At 40.4% G+C, this 17,721-nt stretch overlaps 1 protein-coding gene across 3 annotated transcripts in view; it reads right to left on the bottom strand.

Moving 5' to 3' along the window:
- Positions 1 to 17,721, bottom strand: part of otud7b (OTU deubiquitinase 7B) — a 59,175-nt gene that overhangs the window by 18,714 nt on the left and 22,740 nt on the right. For 2 of the 3 annotated variants that reach the window (XM_036135467.1, XM_036135468.1), the window contains exons 2-8: positions 10,373 to 10,620; positions 9,780 to 9,950; positions 6,270 to 6,500; positions 4,495 to 4,596; positions 3,958 to 4,085; positions 1,242 to 1,348; positions 841 to 968 (exon numbers count right to left, since the gene is read on the bottom strand). In XM_036135467.1, coding sequence (XP_035991360.1) covers positions 841 to 968; positions 1,242 to 1,348; positions 3,958 to 4,085; positions 4,495 to 4,596; positions 6,270 to 6,500; positions 9,780 to 9,950; positions 10,373 to 10,457 — 952 coding nt within the window. In that variant the 5' untranslated portion in view covers positions 10,458 to 10,620. The remainder of the gene's footprint in view (positions 1 to 840; positions 969 to 1,241; positions 1,349 to 3,957; positions 4,086 to 4,494; positions 4,597 to 6,269; positions 6,501 to 9,779; positions 9,951 to 10,372; positions 10,621 to 17,721) is intronic. The other variant, XM_036135469.1, reaches the window with a different exon arrangement.

The following is a 17,721-nucleotide window of genomic DNA, read 5'->3' as shown; positions in this document are numbered from 1 at the left end:
TGGCGTCTAAATAAAGATGTTTGTAAACAAGGACTATTTAAAACAAGAACTGTTAATATTTCTATTGATCAGAATATTATTCAAGAGAACAGCTTTTAATTGATCAATCCTTGTTGAACATAAAGTGCAAAGTGCAACCAACAAACAAGTCTATGTATTAAACGGACTGACCTGTACTTAATAATATGTATGATTATATAAACCCTAAAACAAGTAATAAAATTAGATTATCTCACTGCTGCAACTGTCTTCCCTTCCATGTGGAGGAAAACCCACTTTAAACATTTTACCAACACCTAAAGGACGCGTCTGATTCACTAATTGTTACATAGCCAAAAATTGCAGACTCTGCGATTTGGAAATTACGTTTTTTTTAAATCGCGATTATATTGAAAATGCAATTAATTGTTCAGCCCTAAAAACCACCATAAAAGTCAAGTCCAGAGAATACAAGTCAATATCCTTCAGAAAATCTGCAGGACTTCTGATGGGTTTCAAATATCACAGAGAAATCAAAGGAGGAAAAATATAAAGAAATGGGGGTTTTAAAATGTTCGCACATTATCATAACTCCTGCTGATGGTTGGGTACCGGACACGTTCGCCTTGCATGTAAGTGTTTTGGTAAAAACGGCAGTGGTTTCAGTTTTCACAGTGGGAATGAATTGGATTTCATGCAGCAACCAACGGTTCACTCAGTGATAATTACTGCATCAGTTACAGATTAGGAGGTTTCTTTATCAGGACCAGGCGAGCACAATGCTGATCTGTGCAGAAGTTCATTATCTGGTCTGATCACCTCCACATACAACCTGAGGTGAAACGCTCTGTGCCCACTAACCTTCTCCCCCAGAGTCCCTCAGCATGGTGTCAGCCACCACCACGATGGGCCTTCTCAGGACGTGGGCCAAGACGAAGACGTGAAACTCCTCCAGGCTCTCATAAACGGGCTCGTCAGACGGCTCCACCCTGGAGAACAGCAAACACACACGTCTTCATGCTGGAGTTCACCCAGAAGATGTATAACATGGAGTAATTATAAAGCACCGGCAACGTTAACGGCCTTCACCTGAGTGCAGACTAAATGGTTGTATTGTGCGTTTTTTTGTGCGAGGAGGACAGCTCAGGGTGACGAGCGGCTCACTTCTGACAGCGAGCTCGCTTGTTTGTTCGTGGAAAACAAGCAGGCGTGACTAAGTGCCGCGGGTTAACAGTCGGTGCATTGTCCGTGCCAGACCTTACCCGTTGGTGCCGTTGGTGCTGTAGTGGATTCTTGGCTCGCTGGAGGCCAGCTTCAACAGCTCGTTCCACTCCTTCTGCCACTCCTCCTCCGTGTACAGCAGCCCGGACTGGGAAGAGGGGAAGGACACACGATCGCCATTTAGAGGGACCGTGTCAAATGTCACAGGAGCATGCGCTGACGTTACGCCGTCTTCCCACAAGCCTTCAAACCGACAGCGGTGACAGCATAACGTCCGTGCTCACTGCAAAAATGTGACTAAAAATAAGTAAAGTTTTCTCGAAATTAGTGTATTTGTCCTTGATTTGAGCAGCAAGTTTAAATGATCTGCCAATGGAATAAGGTTTTTGCACTTATAATAGGAGCAACTCATCTAAATCATCTTATTTTAAGTGCAGTTTATCTAATTATCTTATTTTAGGTGTAAAAATACCCATTCCACTGGCATATCATCTTATTTATCTGCTCAAATTAAGGACAAATATGCTAATTTAAAGAAATTTTTACTTATTTTTAATTCAGTTTTTGCAGTGCTGCTCTTAAGTAGCACCAGAACTTCTCACGGAGAAAGACCCGTCGGTGCTCGGCGTATAAACGCGTCGCAGGAGCAGCCGGATGAGGAAAAAACACGTTAAATAAGCGGTTTGTTGTGCCACAACACTTGCTTTCATAGGACAAAAATAAAATAAAAAAGGAGCCTGCACTGCAAAAAGAGAATTAAAAGTAAAAGTTTTCTCAAAATTTGTTTACTTTTCCTAGATTTCAGTAGGCAAATAAGATTATTTGCCAATGGAATAAGATTTTTGCACTTAAAATAATAATTAATCTCCATCATCTTATTTCAAGTGCAGGATAGCTAATTATCTTATTTTAGGGGTAAAAATAGTCATACCATTGGCAAATAGTCTTATTTAGCTGCTCAAAGTAAGGAAAAATACACTAATTTCAAGAAAATTTCACTTGCTTTTATTTGCCTCTTTGCAGTGTGTTTTTGTAGCAGAATCAGAGTACAGAACATTTACAGCTGTGTGAGCGAGCCGAACCAAAGGGAAGGTCAGGAGAGTCATAACGGAGGTGGAGTACAGATAATACGGTTAAACATTAGCGCTGTATCAGACAGAAGCATCAGAATGCCATCAACGCTGTGAGAGGTTAAAAATAACCGCAGGCACGTCCGCAGGAGGAAACAATGGTTCAAATAAGCAAATATATTCAAGACACTTTAATAACTGCAGTTATGATTATTACAGAGTCATTATTCATTAAATAAAGATTAAGTGAATAAGTTAGCACACCCCTGCTGCAGGTTTTTAAAGGGATGTCAGCGGCCAGGTGTGTCTTCAGCAGGTGTGATCACCTTTGTGCGTTTGCTGCTCTGGAGCATCCAGGTGTGTTTTAGAGCAATAACCAGGGTTTCTACAAGGCTCACTAAAGGTGTATTCACACCAGCCACGTTTGGTCCGCTTTACACTGATCCGTTTGTTTCCCCACTTAATCGAGACATTTTCTGCAGCTGTGAACACACTCATGCGAACCCTTGGTCCGCCGAGCGCTTCCAAGCAGACGCTGATGTGGTTCGCTTCTGGTGTGAATACGAAACGGCCTGGATCCGAACCAACGACAGAAAACTTCGCTCCATTTGGACTTTGGCAGCTTTCCTTTATTCCAGAGTCTGTGCTAAGACCCGCCGAGGCATTTCTGTCCAATGGCGTTGTTTACACACTGCAAAAACGGAACTAAAAATAAGTAAATTGTTCTTAAAATTAGTGTATTTGTCCTTGATTTATACAGGTACATAAGATGATTTGCCAATGGAATAAGATTTGTGCACTTAAAATAGGAACAATCCATTTCTGTCATCTTATTTCAAGTGCAGGATGTCTAATTATCTTATTTTAGGGGTCAAAATACTCATTCCACTGGCAGATAATCTTATCTACCTGCTCAAATCAAGGATAAATACACTAACTTTAAGAAAATTGTACTTATTTTTAGATCTGTTTTTGCAGTGCAAGTGTTCCCTTAGAAAAATGTAGGATACTTCACTGCAAAAATGGAACTAAAAATAAGATAACTGTTCTTAAAATGAGTGTATTTGTCCTTGATTTGAGCAGGTAAATAAGATGATTTGCCAATGGAATAAGATTTTTGCACTTAAAATGGGAGCAATTCATCTCCATCTTATTTCAAGTGCAGGATGTCTAATTATCTTATTTTAGGGGTCAAAATACTCATTCCATTGGCAGATAATCTTTTTTACCTGCTCAAATCAAGGATACATACATTAAGTTTAAGAACATTTTACTTATTTTTAGATCCGTTTTTGCAGTGTTGAAGTTCATTTTTATTAAGAATACTTAAGTATAAGTTTAAAAAGGTATAAGCTTAAGTCTTAGTACATTAATACTAAGACTTAAGCTTATACCTTTCTAAGTTTATAAAATGTTCTTTACCTGAGATATAAAACAAGACAAATAAAGCTTTTTATGGCTGAGGCTTTCACTAGAGCTCCTCTGGCTGGAAGCTAAATGCACATAAGAAATGTTTGGGACTAAAACAGAAGAGTCAATTATTTCTACTGCAGCAGTCTGACCTGTATTGTTTGTGGCAGAGAAATAAATCCAATATCTAATTAGATCTGAAAGGTTTAAGTAATTTCGTGCCCGCCGGCAGCATAATAAAGTTAGCTGGGAGAACCAGGCAGTCGCTGTGACTGACCTCCTTGTTCTGCTGGGTCTGCTGCCACCTCCACCTGCGCTTCAGCGCTTCCCTCTCCAGGCCGTGATCCATCAGCGCATACAGAGACTTCCTCAGCATCAGGTCGCGATCGTGGAAGCCCCACATACCTGAACCAGAAGAACACGACGTGGTAAATCTTCAGAGACGTATAAAAACAGACCTCAGGGCACTTTTAAAAATGTATCAGGGGATTTACCTGCTGTTTTATTTCATTTTGCCAATTTAAAACTACAAATGTAGTGTTTTTGTCCCATACAAGCATAAAAAAGAACTTGAAATTCTAGAAAATTAGATTAAATGCATTTATTTTTACATGTAAGCCCTTCAATCAGTGAACAGAACAAGGTCTAAAAGCACCTTTCCCCATCAGCTGTGGCCTTATTAATTTTTCTACACAAGCGCTCCTCTGAGGGCCACAGAGGGCGAGTGAATTAGTTCTTCCGCCAACAGCTTCGCTCTCCTGACGTGAACCTGAACATTACTGGAGGTCCTGCCTGAACGCTGTCCAGGACTCACCGAGCGAGGCGGCGTGCAGCAGGCAGTTCCCATCCCCGCTCGTTGCCAGCGGCAGCAGGTTCTGGCAGTTTGGAACGACTTTCGTCCACCAGTTCAGCCGCCCTGCGGGCAGAAAACCTCACGTTAAACCCAGCGTTCACGTTTCAAACGCAGCACTAAGTTCACTTTTAGTTCTGCTCAGCTGCACACATCAAAATTCAACCGACAGTAAATCTCCAGCTTGGAAAGTGTCCCAGTTATATGATATAAATCAAAATATAGTAAACATTTTATTTATAAAGCACTTTAACATATCATGAGGGACCCAAAGCGACGTAGTGGTGAATACAAAATGCAAGAACCATAATAATAAAAGCATTAAGCAATAACAGCACAATTAAAAGACTAAAATAAACAATAAAAGTAAAGGACGGCCTACTGTGGAGTGTAAAAGGGTTTTTAGAGGTTAGGAGCTGAAACGGCTTCAATATAAGCAGAGGAAACTCACCTCCATCCATGTTTTAACATCATATAAAGACTTCTGCAGATTATCTATATGTAGTGTCACCAGATAAAAGATAAATAGATCTGGACACACTTCATTTTTCAAAAATTAACCCCAGTGGAAGCAAGGAAAGAGAAGAAAATGGGACTGAAATGGGGCCTTGAGGGACACCGTGCTTTATGGGCCCCTGTGGAAGAAAACCGTCCCATTTGGACAAAACCTCCAGTCAAACAAGGAGGACTTAAATCATTTAAGCGCTCCTTTCTTTTCTCCAGTTGAAACAATAAAATGTCACGATCCACTGCGCTAAAGCCAACAGTGAGATCAGGAAGAAGTAAAACAGCGGAGGCTCCAGAATCTACGGTTAAAAGCAAATCATCGCAGAGCTCAAGAATATGAAAATGTAAACATTTTCTACTTATTTTAGAGCCCAAATAAGCGACTTACCTTTCAGAAGCAAGCCTAAAAAACTTTAACCCACAACTCATGAAATTTACAAGCGACTTGAGAAAAAACAAGCCCAAAGTTGCATTAAATAAGCGAGCTTGGCAACAGTGAGCGCGGGTCTGTTTTGCTACAGTCTCTTGCATTCCTAGAACTACGGAAAGCGTTGAGGGTAAAAAAAAACAAACAAAAAAAATACAGTCTGGAGAACGCTGCGGGGAAAAAAACATTACCGCGATTAAAGTGGGTCAAAAAAAAAATGTCGGCGTTATGGTCTAACAAAGTTAGCGCGTTACTGACTGGTTAAAACTGACAGCCCTAATTTTTAGCAAACTCAGCGTGTTTATGCTTGTGATGGTGCGTCTGAAAAGGTTTCCTCTGGTTTCTCATTTGCCACTTTGTGCCGTTGTTCCCTGCAGTGGAATCTGGGGATTTTTCCACCTCTTTTTCCAGCCGCCTCACCGTGTGGGGAGGTAGGATAAATAAGTCCTTGTCCAGCCTGGAGGCTGCTTCCAGGCGTCAGCTACGTTTTATACCCCTGGGAAACAAAGCTGGGGATTTCTAATTAGAAGTTCCTAAACACAAAATAAAGGCGTGCTATATTTTAAGGGTCGTTATCACTGCTAAGTGTTTTGCCGTTGTAAATAAAAAGAATGTTAACATGGCATGTTTTCTCTTCTTGCTTACAAATTTAACATTTTACATTGTTCAGTGTGAGATTATAGTGCTGCATTAAGACCGAGCACATTTATTTTGAGGGTACCCCACCACCCCCACCCTTCCAGGGGATCAACTACGGAGGCCAGCACAGTTATGTTACAGAAAAAAACACAGGTAGAAATCTAACCGGCATTCTCCAACGCCACCATCATCGACTGCTCGATCAGGTCCCTCTCGATGAAGCTACGGAAGTCATCCCTGTACACAGTGAGGTCTGGTAGCTGGAACGTGCACAGCGGCGTGTCCAGGAGGGGCTCGCTGCTGGTTCCGCCGGTGCTGGAGACGTGAGAGCGGGCCAGTGAGACGATAGTTGAGCTGGCGTGAGAAATGCCCCTGGACAGACGCTTCTCTGAGGCAGCTGAAACACAACGGCAGAGCAGATGTTTGCTGGGAAGCTTTTATGAAACGGTCAACGCTCAACGAAGCTAGCTGCTATTTAGTGAAGCATCCAGTTGTTTTTAATAATGATGTATATTAGAAAAATACACAGCAGAGGAGCTAAAGCGGCATGAAAGCAGCCTGGGCTTCCTGAACACCTCAGCAGAACCAGAGGCTGATCACTTCCTGCTGCTTTGATGCAGGAATACGTGAAAACGGAGCCCCAGCAAAGTATTAAACGCAGATACTTTACAGGACAGACAGCTTTCAGCACGCTCAGATTTCTGTGTTAAAAATAAGAGTTTTTATTGGACATATGTAACTTATGAATAAACTGAACTTGAGATATGCAATAACAGGAAGCCATTATCATCAAAATTACTAGACATATGTCACCTGAAGTAAACCACTCTGTAAAGAATGTAAACAATATGAGTGGCACTTTTCTAGTAAATTTACTTTAATTATAATAATGCATCTGGGTCTGCAAAAATTTCCCTTTTTACTTTATCTATTCCCATTGTTTCTAAACTATCTTTTAAATTGTATTGATCTCCATGTTGAAACTGCTCCGTTTTGTTCTCAGGGTGGATTTTAGTGATTAAAAGCCTTAATTTCATTGCTACGGTGACTTGCAAAAGTATTCACACCCCATTGGCTTTTTACCCATTTCGTTACATTGCAACTTACTAACTTAAATGCTTTGTAATCTTATTTTATGTGATGGGCCTGCACAAAGTAGTCTTAAGTTGGTGAAGTGAAATATATAGATAGACCTATAGATCTATCAATTGATAGATACACTGCAAAAACAAAACTAAAATAGAGTCAAATTTTCTTGAACTGAGTGCATTTGTCCTTGATTTGAGCACGTAAATAAGATGATTTGCCAATGCAATGAGATTTTTGCACTTAAAATTGGAACAAGTCATCTCTAGCATCTTATTTCAGGTGCAGTATATCTAATTATCTTATTTTAGGGGTCAAAATACTTATTCCATTGGCAGATAATCTTATTTACCTGCTCAAATCAAGGACAAATGCACTAATTTCAAGAAAATTTGACTTATTTTTAGTTCCGTTTTTGCAGTGTATTGAGACAGATATAGAATTAGAAAACCTGAAAGTTGCCGTGTGCCTATGGATCCACCCCCTTTGCTATGAACCCCCTAAAAAGGTTCCAGTTACCTTCAAAAGTCCCATAACTGGTGAAATGAAGTCCACCTGTGTGCAATTTAATCTAAACCTTTTCTGAAAGGACCCAGAGGTGCAGCACCACTAAGCAACAGGCATCACACCATGGAGACAAGTCAGGGACAACGTTGTTGAGAAGAACAAGTCAGGGTGGAGTTGTAAAAAAATATCCAAGTCATTAATGTTCCCTCTGTGCACCATCACATGAGAACTCACAGACCGGGCCAGGAGGGAATTAATCAGAGAGGTATAGGTAACTCTGGAGGAGCTGCAGAGCCACACAGCAGAGACTGAGGATCTGTCCAGAGGACCACAATAAGCCGTGTGCTCCACAGAGCTGGACTTTATGGAAGAGTAGCCAGAAAAAGCATGAAGCACCTAAATGTATAGAGAAAGGTGCTCTGGTCATGTTAGACTAAACCTGAACCAAAGAAAAACACAAAGTCTGACCCAAACCCAACACATCCCATCACCCCAGGAACATCATCTATCCCATCTAAGATGTACGGTGCTGAATACAGGGATGTTCTGGACCAGAACCGGAGTCAGTCTACCTGTGATTTCAGGCTGGGACGGAGGTGCACCATCCAGCAGAACAACGACCCGAAATAGACTCATACAGTAACACTGGAGTGGGAAATGTGTTGGGATGGCCTAGTCAAAGTCCAGACCTCAATCTTACTGAGAATCTGTGGTTAGACTTGAAGATCGCTGTTCTCGGGTTAAAACCATCCACCATGAAGGAGCTGGAGCAGTTTAAATCCCAGAAGCCAGATGTGGCTGATCCAAAGACACAAACAGCTGGAACTGCTGCAAAAAACCTGGACAAAGTTCTGGCTTTTGGGAGTGGAGACGGCTATGCACTAGGATTGTTCAGTATACTGGTACTGATGTGGTACCGGGGTACAACGGCATTTAAAACGGTACTGCACTGCATTGATGTTAATATTTTAACATCAATCATCAATCAATCATCATCATGATGTTAACTATTTTTTCACCGAACCTTAGTTGCACTAAAATAAATCTCTGAAGAGAGAGTTAGAGTTAAAATGCTCGGCTCAGGCTGTCTCTGCACTTTGTTTCAGCCGATCACGTCAGATCTTGATAACTATCGAAGCTTTTTTCTCATTATAGAAGCTTTTTTCTGGTAATATCTCGACTTTACTCTCATATCACCACCGCGTTATTATGGCAATATTATGACTTTGATCTCTTAATTAAAAAAATTGTATGAATATGGCCTGATCCATGCACTTTTAGTTCACACAAAAATTAATTTATCAAGTTTGGAAGAAAAGAGATTTTGCTGCTACAGTTGTTGGCTTTTAATTTCAAATAATAGTATCTGTTCCCATTGTTCTAACTTAATACTTTTTATTTATTCACACTAACTGTTCTAAAAGTGCTTTGAGTGCAATAATAAAATGTTAGTGTTTTGAATTGATTTTTTATTTTACTTATTTTAGAATTGTGTGCATTAGAAAAGCTTGTCTTTATGGTATTTCATTTCATTTACTAATTGATGTTATTTTTCGAAGACTTTTTTATTCAAATATAGTCAGAAATTATATATTTTATTTGAAAAAGTATCAAAAATACATGTTAGTACCACTGGTACCAAAATGTTGCTATCATTAGAACACTTTTATTAACAGTGAAGTTTTATGTTATTTTGTGCCATTTTTTGTTTGCTTCACAATAAAAAATAGAAACATCTTCAAAGTTGTAGGCATTTTCTCTAAATTAAATGCCGCAAACTCTGCATTTTAAGGTTGTGAGTCAACAAAACATGAGAAACTCCATGGGGTGTGAATACTTTTGGAAGGCCTCGTATGTTGCTGAAGTTTCTATATGACAATAAACGCACCTTTGAACCTTCGACATGCTGAACAGAACACGGCACCGCTGTAGAAACTGTTCAAAACAAGCTACAAATCTAATCGGCACCTTAAGCTGACTTCAATTTGTCATGAAAGAATGGGTTATTCCAATAGTATAGTATATATATAATATAACATATAAAGTACTATCTACTTTATATGTCACGATCCACCGGCCTCACCTTGCACCACCTCGTCTTGTCGGTGGAGAACAGGACGGCCGACGCGGGCCATCTCCTTCTCAGAGGGCTGAAACACCCGATCTTCTGGGACGGAGTACGTCAGGGTGCCGGCATGCACCTGTCGCAGCTGCTCGAAGTCACTGAGCGCCGCCGTGAAGTCCCAGTTCTTGCCTACAGAGACGGAGGGAGAACAGAAAAGCGTCAACGGCACACGACGACCTGGCCGCCTTTTATACGGCGCGCAGATGACTGCGCCGTTAATGGGTTTAAATATTTACCACAAGTCGTTGCATCACGGCCCGTCTTATCTTATGCAAAGGCCACTGGCACATTCCGACACCCGGGGTACATATCAGCATTTGCTAAAGCGGCTGAATTACAGTTTCAGCTCATGCATCTACAGGCAGCCGGCTCTGCTGCTAGGCAACAGAAGTCCTCTTCACTTTAGCCATACCTTTCTTCTCTCAGTATTTAGTAGTTAATAAAACTGGACATCCCTAGTGATACAACTCTGCGTCTACGTGAACCGTTGTAAGACGGGGTGGGAGGAGGGCAGTTTGACACTTTGGACAGTTTCCATCTCTGTATCTCACCTTCTAATAGATCTCTGGCCAATCCCGGTTCAGCTCCAGTAGATCGGACAAAGTCGGACAGGACTGCGTCCATGTCCACGGTCATGTGATCATGAATTCACAGGTTGATTGGTTGCTTCCAAACATAAAAAAAAAATAAAAAAAAAATAGCAGAAAATGAAAACGCAAACACGGACTTTGCTCTCCGAGGCAGGACAGCGAGGGAGGAGGTGGAGCGCTCCTCTGGTGAGCTACTCTTCCAGCCACACCTGAAAAAGAGAAGACAGAAAAGATTAAACCGAGCCACTCGTCACATATTAAACAACAACACTACGCCTCCTGGGAAGGGATTACATGTCTTAGGGTGGAGATAGAGACCTTCGTCTGTGGCTGCCTTTAAATGTCACGGCTTACAAACTTTGTTAACACAACACCCAGAAGCCATAACATCATCCAGAGAGGAAACTGCGGGGAATGATGTAAATGTTGACGAGAAGCGTGCCAGAACTGTTGCAGCCTTCGGTCAACTCTCCCATACTAAACCCAGAAAGTCTTACGGACTGCCTTTACACGCGGTTCTTTACACATAACCCGACATTCCTGATTCAGATTGGCATTTAAAACGTAGCTTCCACTCATCTGACGCTGCAAGGAAAACAGCCGAATACACAAAAAGATTTTCTCACATTCATTTTTTTCTGTGTCCTGCCTCGGCCGTTACCCAACCAGCTGTTAAGCTGCATTAAAAACGCACAAAACCCAACATGGCAATAAATCTCAGCCTGTTGTAGTTGTGAAAGTTTAGTTTGTGAGGGATTTTATTGATGGGCTTTTTTTTTTTAAAACTAAAACAGGGTTCCTACAGCACAAGGCAAGTTAAATTGAAGACTTTTTAAGACTTTTTAATGCCACTTGAAATAAAAAGTTAAGACCAACTTCACGATAAACAAGATAAACCTGGTTGCGACAACTTTACCCAAATGTTTATTTTAACATAAACCATTACTTTCTGGCTCAGTAGACATGTTCAAGATTTTGAAAAACATTCCATAAAGGAAGAAAGCTAAAAAAACACACAAATTACAGATATATTTTTAACAGCTACTGAACTGAATTCACAAACTTTGTTTTGTTCCCTACTAAAATAAACTATAAATCAGTGCCAACTCTTTTTCGCAGCTGTGGTCCAGCCGCAACAGTTTTTATTGGTTCCGCTATCGGGACGGAACCAATAATGGTTACATTGAGCCGTTCGGTAAATTTAAAAAATATATAATTGTATCAATTATTTGACTGTTTGGTAAGGATTACAAAAATAAAATCCTATTTATGACCTGGTAACTACGTCATCATTGTGTGTTAACAGAAATCATTCAAAGGCACCAAACAAACGCAGAAGGATCAGATTCACCCAACTTCCCCCTGACCTGCTCTGACCAGCAGATCAAATTAAAATCAACCAACAGCCTACATATTAATTCACCTATTTAGAGTTGGTGGTTTTTCCTGTATAAAAGTGGATGGTTTATCCTTTATACAGTTTTAGTCCATGAGGCAGACACCCTGTCTACTTTAAAGACTAGGCTTAAAAGTGAGCTTAGGCGGCTGGAAGACAAAATTACCACTTTTCCGTTACATTCTCCTACTATTCATTGTTTCCAATCATTTCATTTTTTAACTTTACCTTCTCTGTTGTTGTTTTTTCTCTCCATAGTACCTACATCTGGTCTAGCGTTCTGTTTAGCTGGCACACGTCCTGGATGGGGACACTGGCTGAGCTATTGCTGCCAAAGACTTCATGTTATAGAATAGATGATACGGTTGGCCCCGTCGTTCAGTGTTTAGTCTCATTTCTCTCCTACACATAGCTGTTGGCTGAGCTTTTACTGCAATTATGTGCTCTCTTACACCCTCTAGACCTGAAAACTGACTCGAAAGTTTCTGTCCATGACAAATTCACTAAAGAAGCTACAGCTGCCATAACGTTTTTCCTTTTCTCCCACATAGAAAGTACTCCTGGGTCAATGTGAGCTTCTGAGCTTTCTGTGTCTCTGCTCTGTCTTCTCTAACATAGAAAGTACTCCTGGGTCAATGTGAGCTTCTGTGCTTTCTGTGTCTCTGCTCTGTCTTCTCTAAGCCCCAGTGGGTGGAGGCAGATGAGCGTTCACACTGAGCCTGGTTCTGGTTCTGCTGGAGGTTCTCCTCCCTGTTAAAGGGGAGTTTTCCTCTCCACTGTCGCTTCATGCATGCTCAGTATGAGGGATTGCTGCAAAGCCATCAACAATGCAGACGACTGTCCACAGTGGCTCTACGCTCTTTCAGGAGGAGTGAATGCTGCTTGGAGAGACTTGATGCAACCTGCTGGGTTTCCTTAGAGAGGAAACTTTCTCACCAACCTGGAGGATCTGATGGAATCTGACTTTGGAAAGAACCTTGAGATGACCTGTGCTGTGAATTAGAGCTATATAAATAAATTGAATTGAACTAAGATAATAAAGGGCCAATTAGAAGTGAACCAACTAAATCTTATCTGCAGCTAGGGCTGGACGATATAGCCAAAACTTATATATTATATAAGTATATATTAATTTTGGTAGATACAATACAATTACCATCTTAATGTAAACAAAATAAAAGCCTCAGAAAGACTGCCAAGAATGCCCAAAACAGATGCCTTTACAAACTTCTGAAAATGATTTTGACATGTTAATAAAACTCCTCCAATATAACATTTAAAAAATAGTTTCTTTAAAAAATGAAACTCATAAAACTACATAAGCCCCGGAAGGTCAGTCAGTGAAAACACTGTAATCAGACTGTAATGTATATTGAAATATTGGAAATGTCATATCACCCATTATTGAATAAATTATATTGCGATGTGTTATTGAATTATTGTCCATCCTCATCTACAGCCAAACAAAACCAAACTTTTATCTTGAATGTTGTCAATTATCAATAACACTCATTTCCTGCTGACAATATGACATTTTTTACAAAGTACATAATATTATACAAGTAAAAAATGATTCTGGCTGTTGATGGTTTGAAAATCGACTACGTAGCTCTACTCCTCGAATTTCACCGGCAGCTCAAAAGAGACTGTGGGGTTGCATCAGTTGGCCGCTGAAATCAATGTAGAGACATTATCAAGACCGAAAGAATAAGAGAGTCAGCAACAATGGGCTGTTGACACAAGGGATGTAGAGGGCAATCGATGCAGCAGCCGGACAGAAGGGAGGAGACAGAAGGCAGCCCTGAATCAATGGATGTTCAGCCAAGGCTGAAAAATCACTCTGGACATGGATACACAGTTTTTAGACGGTCTATCACTCATTTCAGACGGTCCAAAGTATCACAATAACCAGATCAGATAGAAATCCTAAATATTTTAATGTACGGACACAAATTAAAGCAAACAGAAAACATCCTGGCGGAAGAACAAGAACGAAATTGTTTCTTCCCTGAAAAACTCCCCTTATATTAAGGAACGGGTATTACCTCATGTAATAAACATGAAGGATTTATGTCATTGAGTACTTTCAGAAATTCAGACATTCGAAGCAACAAGCAAACAGTAAACCTTCCAGAACTACTCCCAGGTTATCCGTCCCACTTTAAGCCATTTTTCTAGGGGACTGCTGGATTTTTCCAACTCCATCTCATAGCAGTTCCACCGCTCATCTTCCTCCCAGTGCTCCTAGCCTATCTGTGACTCAGTGAACTCTTTTCCACTGCGTCTGATGACTCACGAGTTTACTCTTCTCCACCAGCCTTCCTGCCTCCCAGCCTGCCTCGGTTTCTTTATCTTTATTAAAAGCCACGCAGGCAAAGGCCTTCTGCAGAATTTCCTGCATAAATCAGCCACGAACCATTCCCTGGCATTCCCACAGCCTGTGGAGCTCTTTGAACTTAACTGATTACGCTCACTTTGGTGTAAGAAAACAAACTTTGATCCCACTTGGACAGCTACAAGAAGGGTGATAACACTATTAATGACAATCAAGGGCAGTGTTATAAATAAAATCAAGGGTCAGAGCAGGACCCTGTTTTCCTGTAGTGGCGACTATAACAGAGGATAGACGCCTCGCAAGAAGTCGGTATCAACCACAACGGCTGAAATGGAGCATATACGATATTACTGTATTATCTGACTATAAGGCGCATTCAAAATCCTTACATTTTCTCAAAAATTGATAGTGCGTCTTATATGTGATTAATGTTGTGCTTACTGACTGATTTCAATGCGCTCATAAATCTTTTCAAATGTATAAGTGTGACTTTGGTTAGCAATGAAGCCCCTCCACTCAATGGATATTAGGAGCATTACGGTACACTTAGTCACTACCTGAGGACCCCTGAGCTGTCTACCAGACTGCCTGACTGTAACGTCTAAACTAGAAGTGCATTCATGTAAGGCAGCCCACGCTCCCAGACTACGCACTATCAACAATAAACCTGGTAAGTTAATTCAATATAAAGGTTACGTTTATTTTGGCCACATGTTAGAAACATGGCAGTGTTGTCCAGCTACTCTGTCCTCCCCACAGAGACGGATAGAGAGCTGTAGCTGTAGTTGTGAAGCAGTGATATTACACACTTGGGAAGAATATTTAGCACGCCTTATGGTCCAGAAAATACGGTATGTGATTATATTGGTACCATGCGTTCATGCATTGGTCATAATAATCTTTGGAACAATTGAAAGGGTTTTAGAGTTTCTTCACCAAAACAGAATCTGTGAAAATACACAAGAACAAAGACCATGCATTTTCTTTTTTACTTTTATTTATAGAGGTATTCTCATTGAGATCCAACATCACAACTTCAAGAAAGACTCACTAAGCTGCAGTTTTGCCATTGTACAAGTCTTCAAGGAAATCTTTCAGAGGGTGACCCATATCTTTTCCTAAACGTCGACTTTGTTTGCTTTAAAGCCCAAAGCAGATAAAAATGAACACTATACGTTTAAGCATTTATTTTGTATTAGCAAGACCGCCGTTAGTCCCACCTTTCCTGAGGTCACATAAGGTGTACATCAAGGCTCAGTCTCAGGACCGATCCTGTTCACAATCATTATTGATCTGTGTGCAACTTATCAAATGCTTCCTACAGTGTTTATGCAGATGATTCTGTAATTTACTGCTGTTGACACTCAATCTCACAGGCGTTTTTATTTAAACGTCTGCTGATTAAGTGCAGATTTGTCTGGAGCAACTGAAACTGGTGGGAAATGGAAAAAAAAAAGTTTTCTAATGAATCTGTTCCCTTGGAGAACATGCCCCAAATTAAAACTGCCCCTGGTAAAACTCACAAGCTACTCATCAGTGACAAGTACCTGGGAGTCGGTATTGATGGGGAGATTTCTTTGAAATTTCATTTGATCTCCAAATTAAGAGTGGAGCTTGGTTTTTATAAGCGAAACAAGTCATGTTTTCCGTCAGAGGTTGGAGGGTTCTGGTAACAGCCACTCTTCTGCTTGTACTTGATAATAACCATGTATTGAACGTGTGGGCTTCAGCCAGTTGCCTACAGTCCTTGACTCCGGTGTTCCACTGTGCTCTGAGATTTATCACAGGCCTCAACCATAACTGAACTGTATGATAAAGCTGGCACACCTTTGAATGCAAGGCGACATATGCACTGGATGACTCTGGTTTAAAAGCCTCTGATTGGCGTGCTTCCAACTTGTTTATGCAGCTTTTCTATTGCTTTACTCCTCATGTTTGAGCAGAAATGTGAAAGACAGCTTTCTGTCTTTCTGCCCTCTCTGCAGTGACATCTAGTTCAGTCCATTTTACCATTTTTACTATCTAAGTTGAACCGAAACCATCAGAACCAGTTTCACTATAAGCTGTCTGCTCTATCTTAAAGCAGCACTGTGTAAGTTTTACTGGCTTAATTTGAGATACATTAAACTATTCTTCAGGTCAATATACAGCGCTTGGCACATATTGATCCTACGTGTGGGCTGCCCTTCTCAATAACTCGCTTATGTAGCTTAAGAGTGTTGGCTCTGTCTCTGAATGCTTCATGTGACCTAGAGCGCCATTTTACAGCAGTCTGAGCTCTCCTTAAACACCAGAGCTAACATTCAGTGGTTCTACTTTTCTCATCCTCGAGTCAAACACTGTCATGGTCAAAGGTAACAAAAAGAGGAAAATTATTTCTGAGGAGGCCAAAAGTAGAAAGCGAGACAGGGATCGCTCCAGAGGAAAAACAAGACTGGATCTTACAAAAAGACTTTGATCGTTGGTGTTTGATGAAACAGTAATCAGGATGCAAGACCCATTCTCTTTCTGGATCATTATTATTAGACTGGTAAGTTATCTTTTTGCCTGTTGTATACAGAACATGTCAGAGTCTATATTTTTCAGCTTTGTAGGAGCTAAATGCTACGCTACCAGGCTAAAATTTGTTAGCCAACAAAACAGATTTGATGAGATATTTCTGTTTCTCTGATGTAGGATTTAATATAGAGGGGTGAATGTGGCCTTTTCTTTACAAGTAACTCCATGACTTCTCAAACTGCTTGTCCAAAATGTTCTGCTATCAGATTCCAAAACAGGGAGGGAGGCTGTTTAATCTAGCAACTGCGTGTTGCCATTGGCCTTCTGGGGTGCTGAACCTGGAAGTTACAGGTCTAGAAGTAAAAATTTAAACAGTGCTGCTTTTTAAAAAAATGACACTGAAATCTTTTGAACAGTGCCTGTGGTTTAAATCTTAAATTGTCAAGGCTTTAAATTTTATATTGTTACTATGACAATAGCTCTTGCATTTTATATATCAGTTTGCTCACACTTTATATATTCTAATGGTTGTTTGGTTCCGTCTTGTCCTCTGTGACGTGTGCAGCTGCCTTTGTTTGCCAGGTCACCTTGTAAAAGAGGTTTTGATCTCAAAAGGTCGGTTTTCTGGTAAAATAAAGGTTTAGTACAAAAATTTTAATGTTTTTACAGACGATATTGTCATTGCAAGTCAACAACATTATCCCATGTTCTCCTGCTATTAGTCAGCCCTAAACAAAATGTTGTATCAGGTAGAGATACACAATCGCTTTGCTATGTAGCCTAGGGTGAAGGCAAGTGCTTTAAATCAATATGTTTCACAAAATCTGCACTGATGCAACAGCGGAGCAATTAATCATTCAATTTTTATTTTAATTTCAGCTTTAAACAACAAATAGTGTAAATGGCAAAAAAGATTGTTCTTTCTGTACGTACCAAACCGTGATTTTTGTGTGCCACTACACCTATATTCCTTTGTAAGAGTTCTGACCCCAGAGAAAAATCAAATGGACTTTTTTTGTTTTTTTTGATGTAAGGTAAAAAAAAAAAAAGGTAACTGATGAGGTGTACCCTTTCTGTGGT

Source organism: Fundulus heteroclitus, chromosome 3, assembly GCF_011125445.2.
Source record: "Fundulus heteroclitus isolate FHET01 chromosome 3, MU-UCD_Fhet_4.1, whole genome shotgun sequence".
In the NCBI taxonomy this organism is placed as follows: Eukaryota; Metazoa; Chordata; class Actinopteri; order Cyprinodontiformes; family Fundulidae; genus Fundulus; species Fundulus heteroclitus.
This window is presented reverse-complemented; position numbering and strand designations above follow the sequence as displayed.